Source organism: Rhinoraja longicauda, chromosome 28 (genome assembly GCF_053455715.1).
Source record: "Rhinoraja longicauda isolate Sanriku21f chromosome 28, sRhiLon1.1, whole genome shotgun sequence".
Lineage (NCBI taxonomy): Eukaryota > Metazoa > Chordata > Chondrichthyes > Rajiformes > Arhynchobatidae > Rhinoraja > Rhinoraja longicauda.
Window position 1 is genome coordinate 17,753,253 of NC_135980.1, and position 17,860 is coordinate 17,771,112.

General features: G+C 48.3%; 1 protein-coding gene across 7 annotated transcripts in view; it reads right to left on the bottom strand.

The window, feature by feature from the left end:
* Positions 1–17,860, bottom strand: part of ncanb (neurocan b) — a 103,247-nt gene that overhangs the window by 70,784 nt on the left and 14,603 nt on the right. For 5 of the 7 annotated variants that reach the window (XM_078423918.1, XM_078423919.1, XM_078423920.1 and 2 more), the window contains exon 2: positions 4,899–5,017. The exons of the other annotated variants lie outside the window; for them this stretch is intronic. In XM_078423918.1, coding sequence (XP_078280044.1) covers positions 4,899–5,017 — 119 coding nt within the window. The remainder of the gene's footprint in view (positions 1–4,898; positions 5,018–17,860) is intronic. 7 annotated transcript variants of the gene reach the window in all.

A 17,860-nucleotide genomic window follows, 5' to 3' on the forward strand; every position in this document is an offset into this window, starting at 1 on the left:
GTCCTCATCAACAGAGCTTCTGGTCTCTAGACGTCCATATCACCAGCAACCTAACCTGGTCCCCTCACACCGACCCAGAGATCAGAAAGGTCATCAGCAAATTTACATCCTTGGGCGTCTGAGAAGATTCAACATGTCCACGACGATTCTCTCAAACAGATGTGCTTTAGAAAGTATTCTGATGGGATGCCTGGCAGCCTGGTGTGGCAACGGCTCTGTCCTTGGCCACCTGAACCTGCAGAGTGGTGAACGCAGCCCAGTCCATCACAGGATCCTCATTCCCTCCCATCCAGTCCATCTTCATGGTGCGTCGCCTCAGGAAGGCTGGAGGTATCGTCAAGCCTGCCTGACACCCTGGCCATTCGCTTTTCTCTCTGGATGATCGGACGATAAACTAATGTGATCTGATCATCGTTCCCTCGACATGGGAACTATAGGTAACTCTCTGCACTGGGTCCCCGCACCCATCCCTACAGCACCCAGCCCGCACTCACTCCATCGATTATTGATGCCGTTCGCAACCCGATCCTCAGCCAGAAACTGGCAGCCAGCCCGACACCGACTCCTGTCTCCAAGCAGCAGGGAATGATTGTTCCCTCCCAACTCTCCTCCGGCCCCTACAACTTCCCCGTCCCTGTAACACACTCCGGCCCCTACTCTCCTCCCCATTCCTATAGCCTCCACCAGCCCCAACACCCCTCCCGATGCCTTTAACACCTTCAACGCCTACACCCTTCCCCTTCCCTGTAATCCCCTCCGGCATTAACAGGCTCCGTTGCTGTAACACCCTCTGGCCACGACACCCCTCGCCATTCCTGTATCCCCATCCAGCCCCTACACCCCTCCTCGTCCCTGTAACCCTATCCAGCCCCTACACTCCTCCCCTTCACTTTAACCCCTTCTGGCTTTAACATCCCCCTCTCTGTAATCTCCCTGGCTCCAACATCCTCCCTGTTTCTGTAACTCCCTTCAGAACCTACCACCCAGTCTCCCTTCATGTGTGCGTATATGTGTGAGCATGTGTGTGAGTGCATGCATGTGTGTGTCTGCATGAGTACATGCATGTGCATGCGTGTGTGTTTCTGTGTGAGTGCATGTGAGTGCATGCATGCACTTGTGAGTTTAGAGATACAGCATGGAAATAGGCTCTTCTGCTGATTGAGTCCTCCCTGACCAATGTACTGTCCACTCATGCACTTGTTTCATGCTATCCCAGTTTCACATCCACACCTTAGGAGCAATCTCTAGAAGCCAATTAACCTAAAAACCTGCATGCCTTTGGAATGTGGGAAGAAACCGGAGCACCCATAGGAAACCCACACGGTCACAGAGAGAACATATAGAGTCCATACAGACAACACCCATAGTCAGGATTGAACCCGGGTGTGGCAGCAACTCGACCAATGCGCCCTTGTGCCACCCTTGTGTTGTGTGCATGCATGGGTGTGTGTGTGTGTGTGTGTGTGTGTGTGTGTGTGTGTGTGTGTGTGTGTGTGTGTGTGTGTGTGTGTGTGTGTGTGTGTGTGTGTGTGTGTGTGTGTGTGTGTGTGTGTGTGTGTGTGTGTGTGTACATGCATGTGCATGTGTGTATTATGTGGGTGCATGTGTGTATTATGTGGGTGCATGCCTATGTATGTATGTGAGTGCATCCATGTACATGTGTGTGTGTGAGTGCATGTGTGTATGTCAGTGCATGCATGTGCATATGTGAGTGCATGCAAGTGCATGTATGTATGTGTGCGCGCGTATGTGTGTGTGTGTACGTGTGCATCGGGTGAAAGATGTGGTTGATGGCCTTGAGCTGAATTGGGTGATGAGGGAGAAGTAGGAGTGGCCAGAGTGCAGGGGGCACTGCCCACCCTGCCACCAGTATCGACATGCCTGGCTGGGATCCACTGTCACAGGGGCACTGGCGGTGTGATGTGGGAGTGGGATGGCCGACACTTTACCATGAAGAACCTATGAACAGTTTAGCAACCACGTATTATTAGTACAGAATCAGATTGTGAACTGTAATTCATTATTACAGTGGCGAGGGGCAGGGACCAAACTCACACAGCCCGAGGCAGGCGACAGGAGGGGCGAAGAGGTCACATTTGCCCAATTAACTTGCACAATTCCAGACGCATGGAGTCGAAGCGCAATTAAATCCATCTGCAGACCAGCATCCAATTTTACAATCTTTGTTGTCTGCTATTAATTTAAAATATTGTGCTCTCTCTCTCTCTCTCTCTCCCTCTCACTCCTCTCTCTCTCTTTCTCTCTCTCTCTCTCCCCCTCCCCCCTCTCTCTCTCTCTCTCTCCCCCTCTCTCTCTCTCCCTCTCTCCCTCAGCATTTACCAACGTCATCCCTGGCACAACAGTTAAATGGCACACAGAAATCACAAGACACAAACCATTCACAACGGTCATAATCAGAGAGAATTACAGCACATGAACAGGCCCTTCAGCCCATCTGTCTATGCCGATCCTCAAGCACCTATCTGTGCTAATCCTTCCTAAACACCAACACTTGGACCACAGTCTGTTTTTTTATTAGATTCTAAGATATAGGCATCACTGACAAGGCCAGCACATACTGGCCATCAGTAATTGGCCTTGAGAAGATGATGTTAAACTCCTGTACTCAATACCCTGTCTGATGAAGGCAAACCTGCGGACTGCCTTCTTCACCACCAGTCCTGGCAGCATCCTGCTGACACCCTGGTACCTTTCCACCATCCACAAAGTACATCATTGCTTGTCTGGATGGGCACAGCTCCAAGTTCACACCAGAAGATCAATGCTGTCAACAAGGATGGGATTGGGATCCCACCCACCAGTGACTGCAATGTGTACCGTCTACAAAATGTATCCGAGCAGCTCCAACAGAACCGCCCAAACCCAGCGCCTCAACCACACCGGGAAGAGGAGTAGATGTAGGGGGGAAGCCACCATGAACACTGCAGTGGAGGTGGTCTGAGAGCTGTTGAAGAAGCAGCGAGGTATTTTGAAGAGGGGGGTGGTGTGTGGCATGGTGGTGTGTGGCATGGTGGTGTGTGGCATGGTGGTGTGTGGCATGGTGGTGTGTGGCATGGTGGTGTGTGGCATGGTGGTGTGTGGCATGGTGGTGTGTGGCATGGTGGTGTGTGGCATGGTGGTGTGTGGCATGGTGGTGTGTGGCATGGTGGTGTGTGGCATGGTGGTGTGTGGCATGGTGGTGTGTGGCATGGTGGTGTGTGGCATGGTGGTGTGTGGCATGGTGGTGTGTGGCATGGTGGTGTGTGGCATGGTGGTGTGTGGCATGGTGGTGTGTGGCATGGTGGTGTGTGGCATGGTGGTGTGTGGCATGGTGGTGTGTGGCATGGTGGTGTGTGGCATGGTGGTGTGTGGCATGGTGGTGTGTGGCATGGTGGTGTGTGGCATGGTGGTGTGTGGCATGGTGGTGTGTGGCATGGTGGTGTGTGGCATGGTGGTGTGTGGCATGGTGGTGTGTGGCATGGTGGTGTGTGGCATGGTGGTGTGTGGCATGGTGGTGTGTGGCATGGTGGTGTGTGCATGGTGGTGTGTGGCATGGTGGTGTGTGGCATGGTGGTGTGTGGCATGGTGGTGTGTGGCATGGTGGTGTGTGGCATGGTGGTGTGTGGCATGGTGGTGTGTGGCATGGTGGTGTGTGGCATGGTGGTGTGTGGCATGGTGGTGTGTGGCATGGTGGTGTGTGGCATGGTGGTGTGTGGCATGGTGGTGTGTGGCATGGTGGTGTGTGGCATGGTGGTGTGTGGCATGGTGGTGTGTGGCATGGTGGTGTGTGGCATGGTGGTGTGTTCCCCTGCAGTTACTGCCCTTGCTTGGGGTGGCACAGGTGCTAGGTTTGGAGACAGGCCCTTCGGCCCAACATGCCCACACTGACCAACATGCGCCATCTACACTATTCCCACCTGACTGTGTTCGCCCCATATCCCTCTCAACCTACCCTATCCATGGACAAGTCTACATGTTTCTTAAACATTGTAATAGTACCTGCCTCAACTACCCCCTCCAGCAGCTCGTTCCATACACACACCACAATTTGTGTAAAAAAGTTACCCCTCAGGTTCCAATTAATTGTTTTGCCCCCTCACCTTAAACCTTGCTCCTCAGGTTCTCGATTCCCCTACTTTTGGCAAAGAGGACTATGTGCCTTTACCCGATCTATTCCTCTCATGATCCATACTGTCTCACCCATCGATTGTTTCCAGCATCTACCTTGTTGCATTCACTGAAACAGGTGAAATGAATATGGTGCTGCAGGGAAAAAGGTAGTAATTTGTAGGTTAAATCCATCTACAAAGTCTTGAAATTACCTCTGACAGAGAGGCCCAGGTGAGGGGCATATGGCACAGTCAAGGGAAAAATATCTACATTTTATTTCCCAAAACATCGCATTACTGATGAAATATTTCTGAATTATAGTCACTGTTGTAATCTGGAAATGTGGGGTAGGTTCCACAAGCAGCAGGGAAATACATGGTTAATGTCCTTTCCATGGGCTTCAATAACGCTTTGACAAGGTTGCACTTGGAAGGCTGACGGTGAACTATGAGAATAGTTTAGATCGGTATTTAGAGTCAGAGAGTCTTTCAGCATGAAAACTGTCCCCTCAACCCAACTTGCCAACTCCAGCCAACATGTCCCATCTACACTAGTTCCACCCGCCTGCATTTGGCCCATATCCCTCTAAACCCCTATGAACTTATGAACCTGCTGCACTGGCAATTTCATCTGCTGCCCCTCGTACTATCCATGCACCTGTCTAAATGCTTCTAAATTTGATGATCAGCACAGACATGGTGGGCCGAAGGGCCTGTTTCTGCACAGGGTATATCTGTGATTACATAGTTTAGTGGTTGGAGGGAGATATAATAAAATAATATTTTTACCTTTCAGTGTTTGCCACTGTGCTTCCCGGATCCACCTTTCTCCCGTGCTGCGGTGCCAGATGTGAAACAGCTGGGCGCTCTCCCACCAACAGCCCCAGGCTGTGGCTCCACACCCCTCCCTGTGTTAACGATGAAACAAAACGCTCTTACACTAACGCTGCTGCAGCACCCTCTCTCACACTCATAGAGGCAGAGAACAGAATCTCGCATCCAGAACAAAGGAACAGAGAACCGACAGACCATCCTTCCTTCACACTCGACTTATAAAATGAAATAATTGCTTTTTTTTTACTTCAATTATCCCTTAAACTGCCTGATGGACCCATCTCTCTGAAAAGCTTTCAGGCTTCGGGAGATAATAAGTCATCTGTCTGATCTCCCGATCACTGACAGCACCTCATTTGCCATTCAAACAGCGACAGAAATATTTCTACAGAGCGCTCCTGAATGTGGCAGTCTGCTCTGGTCTATTATGGGATCGGCGCGGGGAGGAAGCGGTGCAGAGCCAGGGGAGAGGGCATTGCCAGCCGTATGCAGAAGGCAATTAGGCGTCTGACGCTGAAGGAGCTGTGCGCACAAGTAGGAAACAGTTAGAGAGGAGAGCCCAAACCTTCTGCTGCAGTTGACCAGGGCTGGTGGGGAGCACAGAGCTGTAGCAAAGGGCAGGCAGCAGATGGAATTGCCAGCGCAGCAGGTTCATTAGTCCATAAGTTCTAGGAGCAGAATTGGACCATTCGGTTCATCAAGTCTACTCCGCCATTCAATCATGGCTGACAATCTTTCCCTCTCAACCCCATTCTCCTGCCTTTGCCCCATAACCCTGACACCCATACTAATCAAGAATCTACCAATCTCCACCTTAAAATTATCCATTGACTTGGCCTCCACAGTCTGTGGCAAGGAATTCCACAGATTCACCACCCTCTGGCTAAAGAAATTCCTTCTCATCTCCTTTGCAATGGTACGTCCTTTTATTCTGAAGCTATGGGCTCTGGTCCCAGACTCTCCCATGCAGAGGACAAATCACGACGAGCATCATTCTGACTAATTCCGTCATCAACCCTCAATGTCCGTTGAACTCACAGCAAACATCCCCAAACTTGCATCAGCTCTGATCCAGCTTTTGTTTCCATTCCACTCACGATGACCAGAGCTGGTGAGACAATGACGGAAGGTTTGACTTTGCAACGTGGAGGTTACAGGTTGACTCTGCACAACATTGCCCACCTGGTCAAACAGCTCCACGATCCAGCTTCCAATAGCGTGTTGCAAGCAATCTTAAAAATATTCAGACTTTTTTAATCAAAACACAATTCTTAAACTTCTCCACCATCTCACTCCTGGAATTGCCTGTGGCAGTGCAGGAGGTTCACCGATATTGTCTGGGAGACACTAGGAGTGCAGACGAACTCCATGTGGCTCCCACTCTACTAATGTGTCCCTCATCCACGATCAATAGTGTTCATTTTACACCACCCCAGGTGCTGCCCGGCAGCTGGTAAATCTGTTCGACAGCCATCATAACTGGATCAACCAATGCCCTTATTAAAATTGTCTGAATGCAATGAGACAATTCCAAGTATTTTTTTTTAAAAATCCTTTGGGAAAGATGTTGGGCATTTAACGGCCTTTGGAAAGGGAATCCTTCAAAATAATCGATTCGAGTTGTTGAAATCCTAAAGCAATTGACAAAATTGGGTGAAGAATATGCAATAAAAATAAATCACCCTGAAGGTAATTAATGCCCTGCATGATGACAGGATATCCTGAAACACATTTCTGTCACTGGGATGTGAGAGTGATACCACCATCACCATTTCGACAAAGGATATGCTAGAGGCTCTCAGCAGAGCAATGCTGATGTTATTGATTTCGTGGCGTTGGTGAAGGCAGGAACATTGGGCCAGGTAATCCAGGAAATGTCCTGCGCATCAAACAGAAGTTGCACTTGCTTTGCTTTACCAGGCCAGATAGATGGGGGCCCATGTTCAACATTGGGGGTCCCACAGCACCCCAGAACCACCCTCAGTGTGGGTCCAGTGTCCATCGCCACCTCAGAACTCTCTGCCCCAGAGGAACGAGCTGCACTGGTGCTGCCTTCCCACAGGGATGCCTGCCACTGAGTGTGCCATCACAGAGGCACATCAGAGGAGGAGTAATTAGAGGACAGCACAAAATGCTGGAGTAACTCAGCCGGTCAAGCAGCACCTCTGGAGAACACGGATAGGTGACGTTCTGGGTCGGGGCTTCATTTTATCTAAGGGGCGGGTGACCGGTCTTGCAGCAGAAACTCAGGGAATGACAGACAGAGGTTGACTGAGCTCTGGAAAGATGCTATTGATGTGACGTGGTCCAATTGTACTAAAGTTCAGTGCTTCAGGAAGTACACCACATCTGTGATTTAAAATGGAGCTAACACAATCACACTGAGATAGGGAGGTGATCACTACTGGAAGGAGAAGGTCCCTCTGCTGTAAGCTCAGTGCTGTCCATCACACCTCGCTCTGCACCATCTTTACAAAACACATTCTGAGAGCTTCCACAATCAAGAGGAAACCAAGGAGGGACACCTTGACTCCGATCCCACCCTCTGTAGCCTCCTGTACCATTTGATCCATTTAGACTACACAGTCTGTAGATATCTCCCATTCATTTATTTCGGCCGGAAAAAAATGTCTCTGTGGCACTTCCACTTCCCCCGACACACACCCTGCCTCCACCATCCACACCCTGTCATCAGAGAGCTTCACACGGCAGCACAAGGCTTCACTGCAGCAGTCAGCATCGGAATTTATTTCACTGTCTGCAGGCTGTGAACAGCTCAATATTAAGACTTAATTTATTGCCTGTATCTTGTTCACAAAACTGTCACTTGCTGTCAACTTCTAGCATGCCTTCTCCAACTTTCCCATCAATTCTTGTTGTTTTGACACATCAACGATACTGGTGGCATATTCCCAGAGTTTGGACAGGCGTAGATTCATCGCTTCAGCTTTGTACGGGGAGGGGGGGACAGGGGGAACACTTACGGGGAGAGTTCAGGCTGCTATCTATGGTGGGCCTGGTCTGGACACCCTTATCCTGCCAGATCACAGGCTAGGTGTATGGAGTGAGAGGGAACTCAGAGTCCCAGGGCCAGCCACAATGCAGCTGTTCACCGTCCAAGGTCAGCCCAGGACAAACTCTGGCTTGGATCACATCACTGACCCAGACCCCTGTATGGATCGGAGCCAAGCAACTTATGGAGGCAATTGTTTGAGATACCACAGCTGTTAAATGGCAGAGCAGGTGGGACTATAACACTCCTGACATGGTGTGCCATAGGACTGGCAGCTATGAGAGCATAGGTTTGGGGCGGGGGGTTTTGGGATGGGGGAATTTGAGGGTGGTGGGCATCGGGTGTGGTGGGAATTGGGGGTGAAGGAAACTGGATGTGTGGGGATTTTGAGGTGGTGAGATCTGAGGGTGGGAAGATTTGAGGGTGGTGGGCTTTGGAGGTTAGATTTGGAGTGGGGGGGTCGAGAGACCAAAGCCTCTGGACAGATCCTGACAATAGATGGTAGAGACACCAGTGGTGGGTGATGGCCAATGATTAATGTGCAAGATTGCGGAACAGGGTCGGGATGGATATCCCAAAGAGTGCTGGCATTGGATTAGGTTACAGAGGAACGGAAACATGATGTGAATTTTGACAGTTGTTGGTAGACAATGTCATGGACAAAGCATTATGCCAGGGTGGGTAGTATCGCAGAGCTATACAGCACAGAAAAAGGCCCTTCGGCCCAACACTCCCATGCCACACAAGGTGCCTACCTAAGTTACTACCAAATTGCCTGTGCTTGTCCCATATCCCTACAAACCTTTTTCAATACATGTACCTGTCCAAATGTTCTTTATCTGTTGAAATTGCCCCGACTCTATCACCTCCTCTAACAGCTCATTCCATGCACCCACACCCTCTCTGTGAAAATCCTGTCTCTCAGGTCACCTTTAAATCTTTCCCTCTCACCTTCACTCGATGTCCCCTAATTTTATAGTCCCCTACCTGGGAAAAAGATTGTGACCATTCTCTTATCAATGACCCTCAAGATTTTATGAACCTCTATGCAGTCACCCCTCTGCCTTCTACTCTCCAGGGAATAAAGACCCAGCGTATCTCGTGTCACGACTCGAGCCATCCAGTCCTCATATCATCCCAGTGAATTTCTTTCTGTGCCTTTCCAATTTGATGATATCCTTCCTATAGCTAAATGACCGGAGGTGCACACAGTACTCCAAATACAGTCACGCCAACATCTTGTGTTGTTGTAACATGGCAATCCAGCTCTTGCATTAAATGCCCTGCACAAGGAAGGCAAACCAACACTCCACCCAACTTTCCATCCAATCTATATCCTGCTGTGCCCTTACACAACTTCCCTCACTCTCTGCAACATCACCAATTTTCAAGTCATCTGCAATGCGACAAATTACACCTCCTACATCCGTATCCAAGTTGTTAAACATATATCACAAACAATCCACACTGAACCATATGGTACGCTACTGGTCACAGACCTCCCACCAGATGACAATATTTCCTCCACCATTCTACATACTATCAGAAGGCAATTTTGGATCCAATGTGTCTTAATCTCCCAAACCAGCCTACCGCATGCAACACAAGAGACTGCAGATGCTGCGATCGTTCAATGTGATCATGGCTGATCATTCTCAATCAGTACCCCGTTCCTGCCTTCTCCCCATACCCCCTGACTCTGCTATCCTTAAGAGCTCTATCTAGCTCTCTCTTGAATGCATTCGGAGAATTGGCCTCCACTGCCTTCTGAGGAGGAGAATTCCACAGATTCACAACTCTCTGACTGAAATTTATTTTCCTCATCTCAGTTCTAAATGGCCTACCCCTTATTCTTAAACTGTGGCCCCTTGTTCTGGACTCCCCCAACACTGGAAACATGTTTCCTGCCTCTAACGTGTCCAACCCCTTAATAATCTTATACTTTTTGATAAGATCTCCTCTCATTCTTCTCAGTTACTCCTTAAAACACTCAATTACATTGGTGAGACAGGAGTTCCCCCACACAAGGTCGTGCTGACTCCCTGATCAGTCTCCACCTTTCCAAATAAACCCAAGTACCATGCTGAGAATTTTCTCCAGTAATCTCCCTACCAGTGACATGAGGCTCACCAGCTTGTCTAACCGGAGAAATGATCCATGCAACATCTCAATCATGTCCTGTCAACATCAGTTATGTTTCAATATGAACAGTGATATAATAGTATTGTTCCTCCAGCTGTCTAAATCAGGGAGTGATGGATTCCTGGAAAGTCTAACGTGGTGGGTCATGTCCGTGTGTACCCTCCCCCATACCCGGGACTCCCACGCTGCCAGCCCAAACCTTTAAATTACTCCTGACTCCACTGTAACATGTTATGACTGCTTGATGCAAATCTGTGACTGATACGCTGACAGATTAATGGGTTAATCTCGAGTGGGGATAGAGATGGGTTTTCCTTTAACCCTTGGATCATTAATTGAGGCTGGTGCAACCTCTGCGCTTTGCTGGGAATCTAAAATTAGTTGCTTCGATATGTCAATTTGCAAATGTTGCCCAAGTAAAGTTGCAGCATCTGTAACCATTGACTCTTGACTCTCTTGACTTTCAGCACTGGGGCCTTTGTCCCAACAATGCCTCTCTCACTGTGGGGCAAGGACAAGGCACCTGCATCTGAAACCGAAGAATCAACCTATTACAAATCGACTGAGCCTTTGTAAGATGATTCATTGCTACTGAAAAAAGATTGCATCAAAACACCTCTGCCCACACAGAACAGTCTCTCCTGGTGTCTCAAAGTCTTTTATGCAATTTGTTTCCTTTCAAAGCCCTGACATTTGTGAAGTAACCAAACAACAAGCTCACTCGACACAGTACCCAGGCAACAGACAGCAATGGTGACAGCTTGGCCAAGTGTTTTGGTTAGCCTACTCTCACCAGTCCCGTGAGGTCATCAATATCCACCTCAACTGTCAAAACAGTTGTGAGAGAAAAAAATAGAGAGCGTATGGGAGAAAGTGAAAGAGAGGGCAAAAAATAAACAAACAAAAAGGAAGCAAAGAAAGCAGGAAAGAGGTAAAGTGAGGGAGAGACAAAGAGAGAGACAAGGAGAAGGGAAGTAAGAGAGAGAGAGCGAATGAGTGAGAGGCCTGGGTGAGATCTAACTGGATATTGGGCTGATGTGGAGAAATATTCTTGCGCTGCAGAACCTCAAGGATCTAATACAAAGGTGTCGTAGGCTTTTGGAGAAGATGGGCCCCTTTCAATTGGCGTATAAAATCATGAGAGTACATTCCAAAGACGTGCAGGTTTGTAGGTTAATTGGCTGGGCAAATGTGTGTAAAAAAAAAATTGTCCCTAGTGGGTGTAGGAGAGTGTTAGTGTGCGGGGATCGCTGGGCGGCGCGGACCCGGTGGGCCGAAGGGCCTGTTTCTGCGCTGCATCTATAAATCTAAAAATCTAAATCAAAAAAATCTAGGTAGGGAGAATGCACAGAGACTTTTTCCCAGGATCGGGGAATCAAGAACCAGAGGACATACATTTAAGATGAGTGGGGAAAGATTTAATTGGAACCTGAGAGGCAACTTGTTCACACAGAGGGTGGTGGTCAACATATTAACTGCAACATGTTCTCCAGAGATGCTGCCCGACCTGCTGAGTTACTCCAGCACCTTGTGTCCATCCAAGTACAGAGGTCAGCAGCTGAGTGCGACCAGACTCCAAGAGAAGATTCACAACAGGGCTAATGATGTTTAAAAGAAAATTTAAATAATATTTTAGTTATTAGTCATAAAAACATCATTTTATTTATTGTGGGTTTCATTGTCCTTGAGTGGGAGGGGGTGAGCTACTTTTTTTTTAACTGAAGCAGTCCTTCTGGTGAAGGTGCTCCCTCAGTCTGTCTTTCCCTTTCAACCCTATTCTCCTGACTTTGCCCCATAATCCCTGGCACCCATTAATGTCACATGTACCGAGGTACAGTGAAAAGTTTTTGTTGCGTGCTAACCAGTCAACGGAATGACAATACATGATTAAAACCGGGCCGTCCACAGTGTACTGATGCACGATGAAGGGAGTAATGCAAATAACATAACAATACAATACAATACAATACAATACAATATATCTTTATTGTCATTGTACAGGGGTACAACGAGATTGGGAATGCGCCTCCCATACGATGCAATAACAGGGATGATAATGGACCAGCAATGTATTCCAAACCAGGGCAGTGAGTGACTCGGATGGGGAAGCTGCAGACGGCACCTGGTAAACTTGGCAAGTAGGGTGGTGGGTTAGGAAGGTGTTCACAGTGTTGTCCGAGTGAGCAACCACATTGCATTTTACAGCTGGTACCCACAGGTGTAATGTTGGTGGTGGAGAGAAACTTCAAACACACCTGAAACAGGTCCCAACAAAGCTGCAACCATGGTTCCCCGGATAATCGCTGTCACCTGCCAAACTATCACCTCCCCAATGCAATCTGACTTCAAAACATCAAAATCATGCCTGAAATTCTCAAAAGAATTGGCAGCAAAAGGAGTCTAAAGTCTCTAACAACCAGAGAAGCAGAAAATTACAGTGGTTACACAAAGCAATGCCTTTTGTCTGAGCAGGAGCGAGCGGTGAGGCAAATTGCCGCAAATGCACCAGTTATGCTCACAAAACCTTCTGACAATGAATGCGATAAATGTGAGTGTGCATTGGAAGCAGCTTCACTCAGCATCTCATGCTGAGAAGTCCTGCCTTGAGATGAATAGTGGAAATCATTAACCAAATAAACCAAATATCGCCACGATGTTGAGATCGCTCGGAATTAACTGCAACTGCAGCCCAAAATTCTGCCTTTCAAAGTCAGAACACCATCTTGAGCATGGGACAACCTAGCGGTGTCAGTGTGGAACCTGGCTCAAAGGCTGACTGGCTTCTCACTTTCATAGTCAGGGTCTCACGTTCCCACCATAACATGTTCTGACACCCACAATCCCTCTACAACTGGAATCTCCATCTCTTGACCCACAGACCACAATCCGTGAGGGTAGATGATAAAGCATCCTCCGCAACAACTCTCAGCTCAGAGGATAGATGATAAAGCATCCTCCACAACAACTCTCATCTCCAAAAGCCTACAACGCTCGCACAGTGGGGCAGTGGTAGAGTTGCTGCCTTGCAGCATCAGAGACCGGAGTTCGATTCTAACTACATGTGCTGCAGTATAATGTGGATAAATGCGCGGTTATCCACTTTGGTGGCAAGAACAGGAAGGCAGATTATTGTCTGAATGGCATCAGATTGAGAGAAAGAAAAGGTGCAACGAGGCCTGGGTGTGCTTGTACATCAGTCACTGAAAGAAGCATGCAGGTACAGCAGGCAGTGAAGAAAGCCAATGGCATGTTGGCCTTCATTGCGAGAGGATTTGAGTTTAGGAGCAAGGAGGTCCTACTGCAGTTGTACAGGGCCCTGATGAGACTGCACCTGGAATGTTGTGGGCAATTTTGGTCTCCTAATTTGAGGAAGGACATATGGGGACGTGGCTGTGTTCTGCAGCTGCGGCTCACCGGCAGTCTCTCTGTTTTTTTTTTGTTGTTTTTTTTGTCATTGTCGTTGTTAAATGTACGTTTTGTTTTATTTTTAATTCTGTGTATGTAGGGGGGTGGTGGGGGGGTTGGGGGAAACCTTTTTTCAAATCTCCTCCTCAACGGAGATGCGACCTTTACCGTGTCGTATCTCCGTTCGCGCTACGGCCTAACATCGTGGAGTCGGCGGCCTCCAGCTGGGATCGACCTCAAAGACTCCGGTCGCAGGGCCTGGACTTACCATCTCGGAGGCTTCGGCCGTGGGCCCTGCAGACCGCAACATCGGGAGTTCGCAGGTCCCTGGCTGGTGACCGGCTTTTGGGAGCTCCAGCCGTAGCAACTTCGACCGCCCCGAAGCGTGAGGTATGATCAACCCGCCCGCAGGCCCTTCATCGCCCTGCGTGGCTCGGCCGCAGCACTTTCCATCGCCCGGTGGGGGCTCAGGACTTTCATCGGCCTGCTCGGCTCGGCCCTGGGACTTTCCATCGCCCGGTGGGGGCTCAGGACCTTCATCGGCCTGCTCGGCTCGGCCCTGGGACTTTCCATCGCCCGGTGGGGGCTTCAAAAAGTTGGGAGCCTCGATCACCTCGTGGCACCATGGGAGAAGAACGAGGAGGAGATAAGACTTTGCCTTCCATCACAGTGAGGGTATGCCTAGAGCAATCATTGTGATGGCTGTTTTATGTAAAAAATTGTATCTGTGTGTCTTGTGCTCTTTAATGTCTACTGCCGGACCCTGACGTGAGAGGACGCTGGCGTTGAGTATTCGCCGCTTTTCCGTCAGGATAGTTTGTCTGTTTGTTTCTATGTTAATTGTTTTTGTAAAGCGCTTTGAGCATGCGATAAGGCGCTATATAAAAGAAATGGATTATTATTATTATTATTATTATTGCTATTGAGGGAGTGCAGCTTAGGTTCACCAGGTTAATTCCCGGGATGATGGGACTGACATATGATGAAGGAATGGGTCGACTGGGCTTGTATTTGCTGGAATTGAGAAGGATGAGAGGGGATCTTATAGAAACATATAAAATTCAAAATAAAAATGGACAGGAAAAATGTTCCCGATGTTGGAGGAGTCCAGAACCATGGGTTACTGTTTAAGACCATTTAGGACTGAGATGAGAAAAAAAGTTTTTACCCAGAGAGTTGTAAATCTGTGGAATTCTCTGCCAAAGGAGGCAGTGGAGACCAATTCACTGAATATTTTCAAGAGAGAGTTAGATTTATCTCCTAGGCCTAGGGCTAAGGGAATCAAGGGATATGGGGGGAAAGCCGGAAGTGGGTACTGACTTTGGGTGATCAGCCATGATCATATTGAATGGCGGTGCTGGCTCGAAGGGCCATATGGCCTACTTCTGCACCTACTTTCTATGTTTCTATGTACAGAGTTTGTATGTTCTCCATGTGATCACATGGGTTTCCTCTAGCTGCACCAGTGTCCTCCCACATCCCAAAAATGTGCAGGTTTGTAAGTTAATTGGCTTCTGTAAATTATCACTAATGTGTAGGATAGAGCTAGTGTATAGTGTATAGAGCTAGTGCTAGTGTATAGTGTCCGCTTGGTCAGTGCGGACTCAGTGGGCCGAATGGCCTGTTTCCACACTGTATCTCTAAATAAACTAAATTAAACACCAGTACCCTGCTAGGATGCATTCTCAGCCCTTACTATACACAATATATACTCATGAAAGTGCAGCCAACTTCAGCTCTGATTCTATTTACAAGGTTACAGACTAAAGCTCCATCGTGGGCTGCATTTCGAATAATGACAAGACAGAGCAAAGGAAGGAGGTTGAGAGGTTTGTGCTTTAGTGCACAACAACAATCTTTCCTTCAATGTCAGCAAGATGAAGGAGCTAGTTAACAACTTTCAGAAGTGGTGGAATACACACTCCAATCGGCATCAATAGTGCCAAAGTGGAGATGCTTGATCGCTTCAATGTCTGAGGTGTAAATATCACCAACTATTTGTACAGGTCCAATTACATTGATGTAATGGCCAAGAAAGCACCAACACCTCTTACTTCCTTAGAAGGCGAAGGAGAGTCAGCATGTTTCCAATAATCTGACCAACTTCTACAGATGCACCACAGAAGGCATCCTCTCAGGATGCCTCAGAGCTTGGTTTGGCAACAGCTCTGCCCAAAACCGCAAGAAGTTGCAGAGAGTTGTAGGTGCAGCACAGTCCATCATACAGTGCAGATTCCCCACCATCAATCTCATCTACATTTCACGCTGGCTCGGAAAAGCAGCCAACATAAACAAGGACCACTCACACCCCAGTCACTCCCTCTCCTTCCCTCTCCCGTTGGGCAGAAGATACAGAAGCTTGAAAGTATGCACAACCATATACTGGAACAACTTTCTCCCCTCTATTTTCAGGTTTCCGAATGGACCTTCCATAACCTAGGGTAAGGCCCAATTCTCTGCCTCCCCATTGATGACATTAGTCTTTGTTTAGTTTAGTTTAGAGATACAGCGTGGAAACAGGCCCTTCAGCCCATTGAGTCCACACCGACCACCGATCCTCGCATATTAACACTACCCTACACACACTGGGGCCAATTTTACATTTTATACCAAGCCAATTCACCTATAAACCTGTACGTCTTTGGAGTGTGGGAGGAAACCGAAGATCTTGGAGAAAACCCACACAGGTTACGGGGAAATCGTACAAACTCCGTACAGACAAGCACCTGTAGTCAGGATCAAACTTGTGCCTCTGGCGCTGTAAGGAAGTAGTTCTACACCATGTTGCCCTTTGTCTCTAGAACTGATGCGCTATAGTACTGAGAACTACAGTATATTCTGCACTCTGTATCTTCCCCTCTGTATTTATGTATAGTATACTTGCACTGTTTAGATAGCATGTAAAGCAAAGCTTTTCACTGTACATTGGTACATGTCAAAATACTAAACCTAAACTTAATCGGAAACTGAAATGAGGGGAGCGGGGAAGATGTGAGTGGAGCTGAGATTGCTTTGGAACTGATGGAAATGGCGAAAGGTGAAGCTGCTCATAGCTTTCTCAAGGATAAAGCGGTGGGCCCAGATGGTGATACTTTAAATAAGTTTAGACTATGAAGTTTTAGCCATGATGTACTTCCTAACGGCAAGATGCGAGAGACTTCCTTCAAATCTTAAAACCAGCTGTGCTGTTTCAATTCCCAAATCAGGCAGAGCAGTTTCACTGGAGAACATTGACAATTGCCGATCAATGCCAATTATTGGGGGCAGTTGGCTGGGGAGAATGAGGCTACACATAGGCAGACCCTCCCCTTGGTCTTGTGTGACTGCTGGTACACCAGTCAAAGATAAAAATAATCAGGCCCATAAATGTGATTGAAGCAATCAGCCGCGAGTGTAGCGGGGTGGGTCAGAGAGCGGACTGCAGGCTGTGCCTGTCCTCCAACAGGATCCGGTTTTGATCCCAACCCTTCCCCCACCACACTGGTCCTCTCTACTCCGGCCGAGCCCTCCAATTCCGTCCTTTCACCCACCTCCCCTGCAGCCCAGTTTCTAGTTCTCAGCCCTCATCTGAAAGACTAGGGAGGAACAACATATTTGGAGCTGGCCCCTCTATTGCTGTGCCAGACCCAGGGGTATCTGGTAGATCTGCCCACACTTGACTCTCTCACCACACTTGCCTCTTATTCCACCTTAGCCCCTTAGCCCTCTTCAATCTTCCTCTACCACCTCTCCACCCCTCCAATCACCATCCTCTCCAACTCTTCATCTCCTTCCCTCATCCACCCTCTTCAACCCCTCTCCACCTCTTCACTCACTCCATCCCTCCAGCTCACCATCCCTCCACTCTCAACCTCCTCCATTTCTACATACCCTCCATCCCTCCACACTCCTTAACTCTCCACCACACCAATCATTCCACTCATATCCAGCCACAATGGGCACAACCTCTGCTCCCCCAGCAAGTTGCAACATTGACATTGGCAAAGGCCATCCACTCTTTACAGGGATGTGGAGACTGGGAAATGCAGTGAGAGCGGAGAAACTGAAAGCTGGAGGTAATGTGATCACAATGCATGATATCAGGATCGAGTGCTGAGGCAGGAAGGATTTCTCAATTCCAGACAATGTGAGTATTAGGAATTCTGTCTGTCAGGTGCATACCCAACCCTTGATGTCATTCAAGGAAAAGGTCAAATAAGTTTGAAGATAGACACAAAATGCTGGAGTAACTCAACGGGACAGGCACCATCTCTGGAGAGAAGGAATGGGTGATGTTTTGGGTTGAGACGTTTCTTCAGACTGATGTCAGGGAAGTGGGCGGTACAGAGATAAAATGTAGTCAAAGATAGTAAGACTG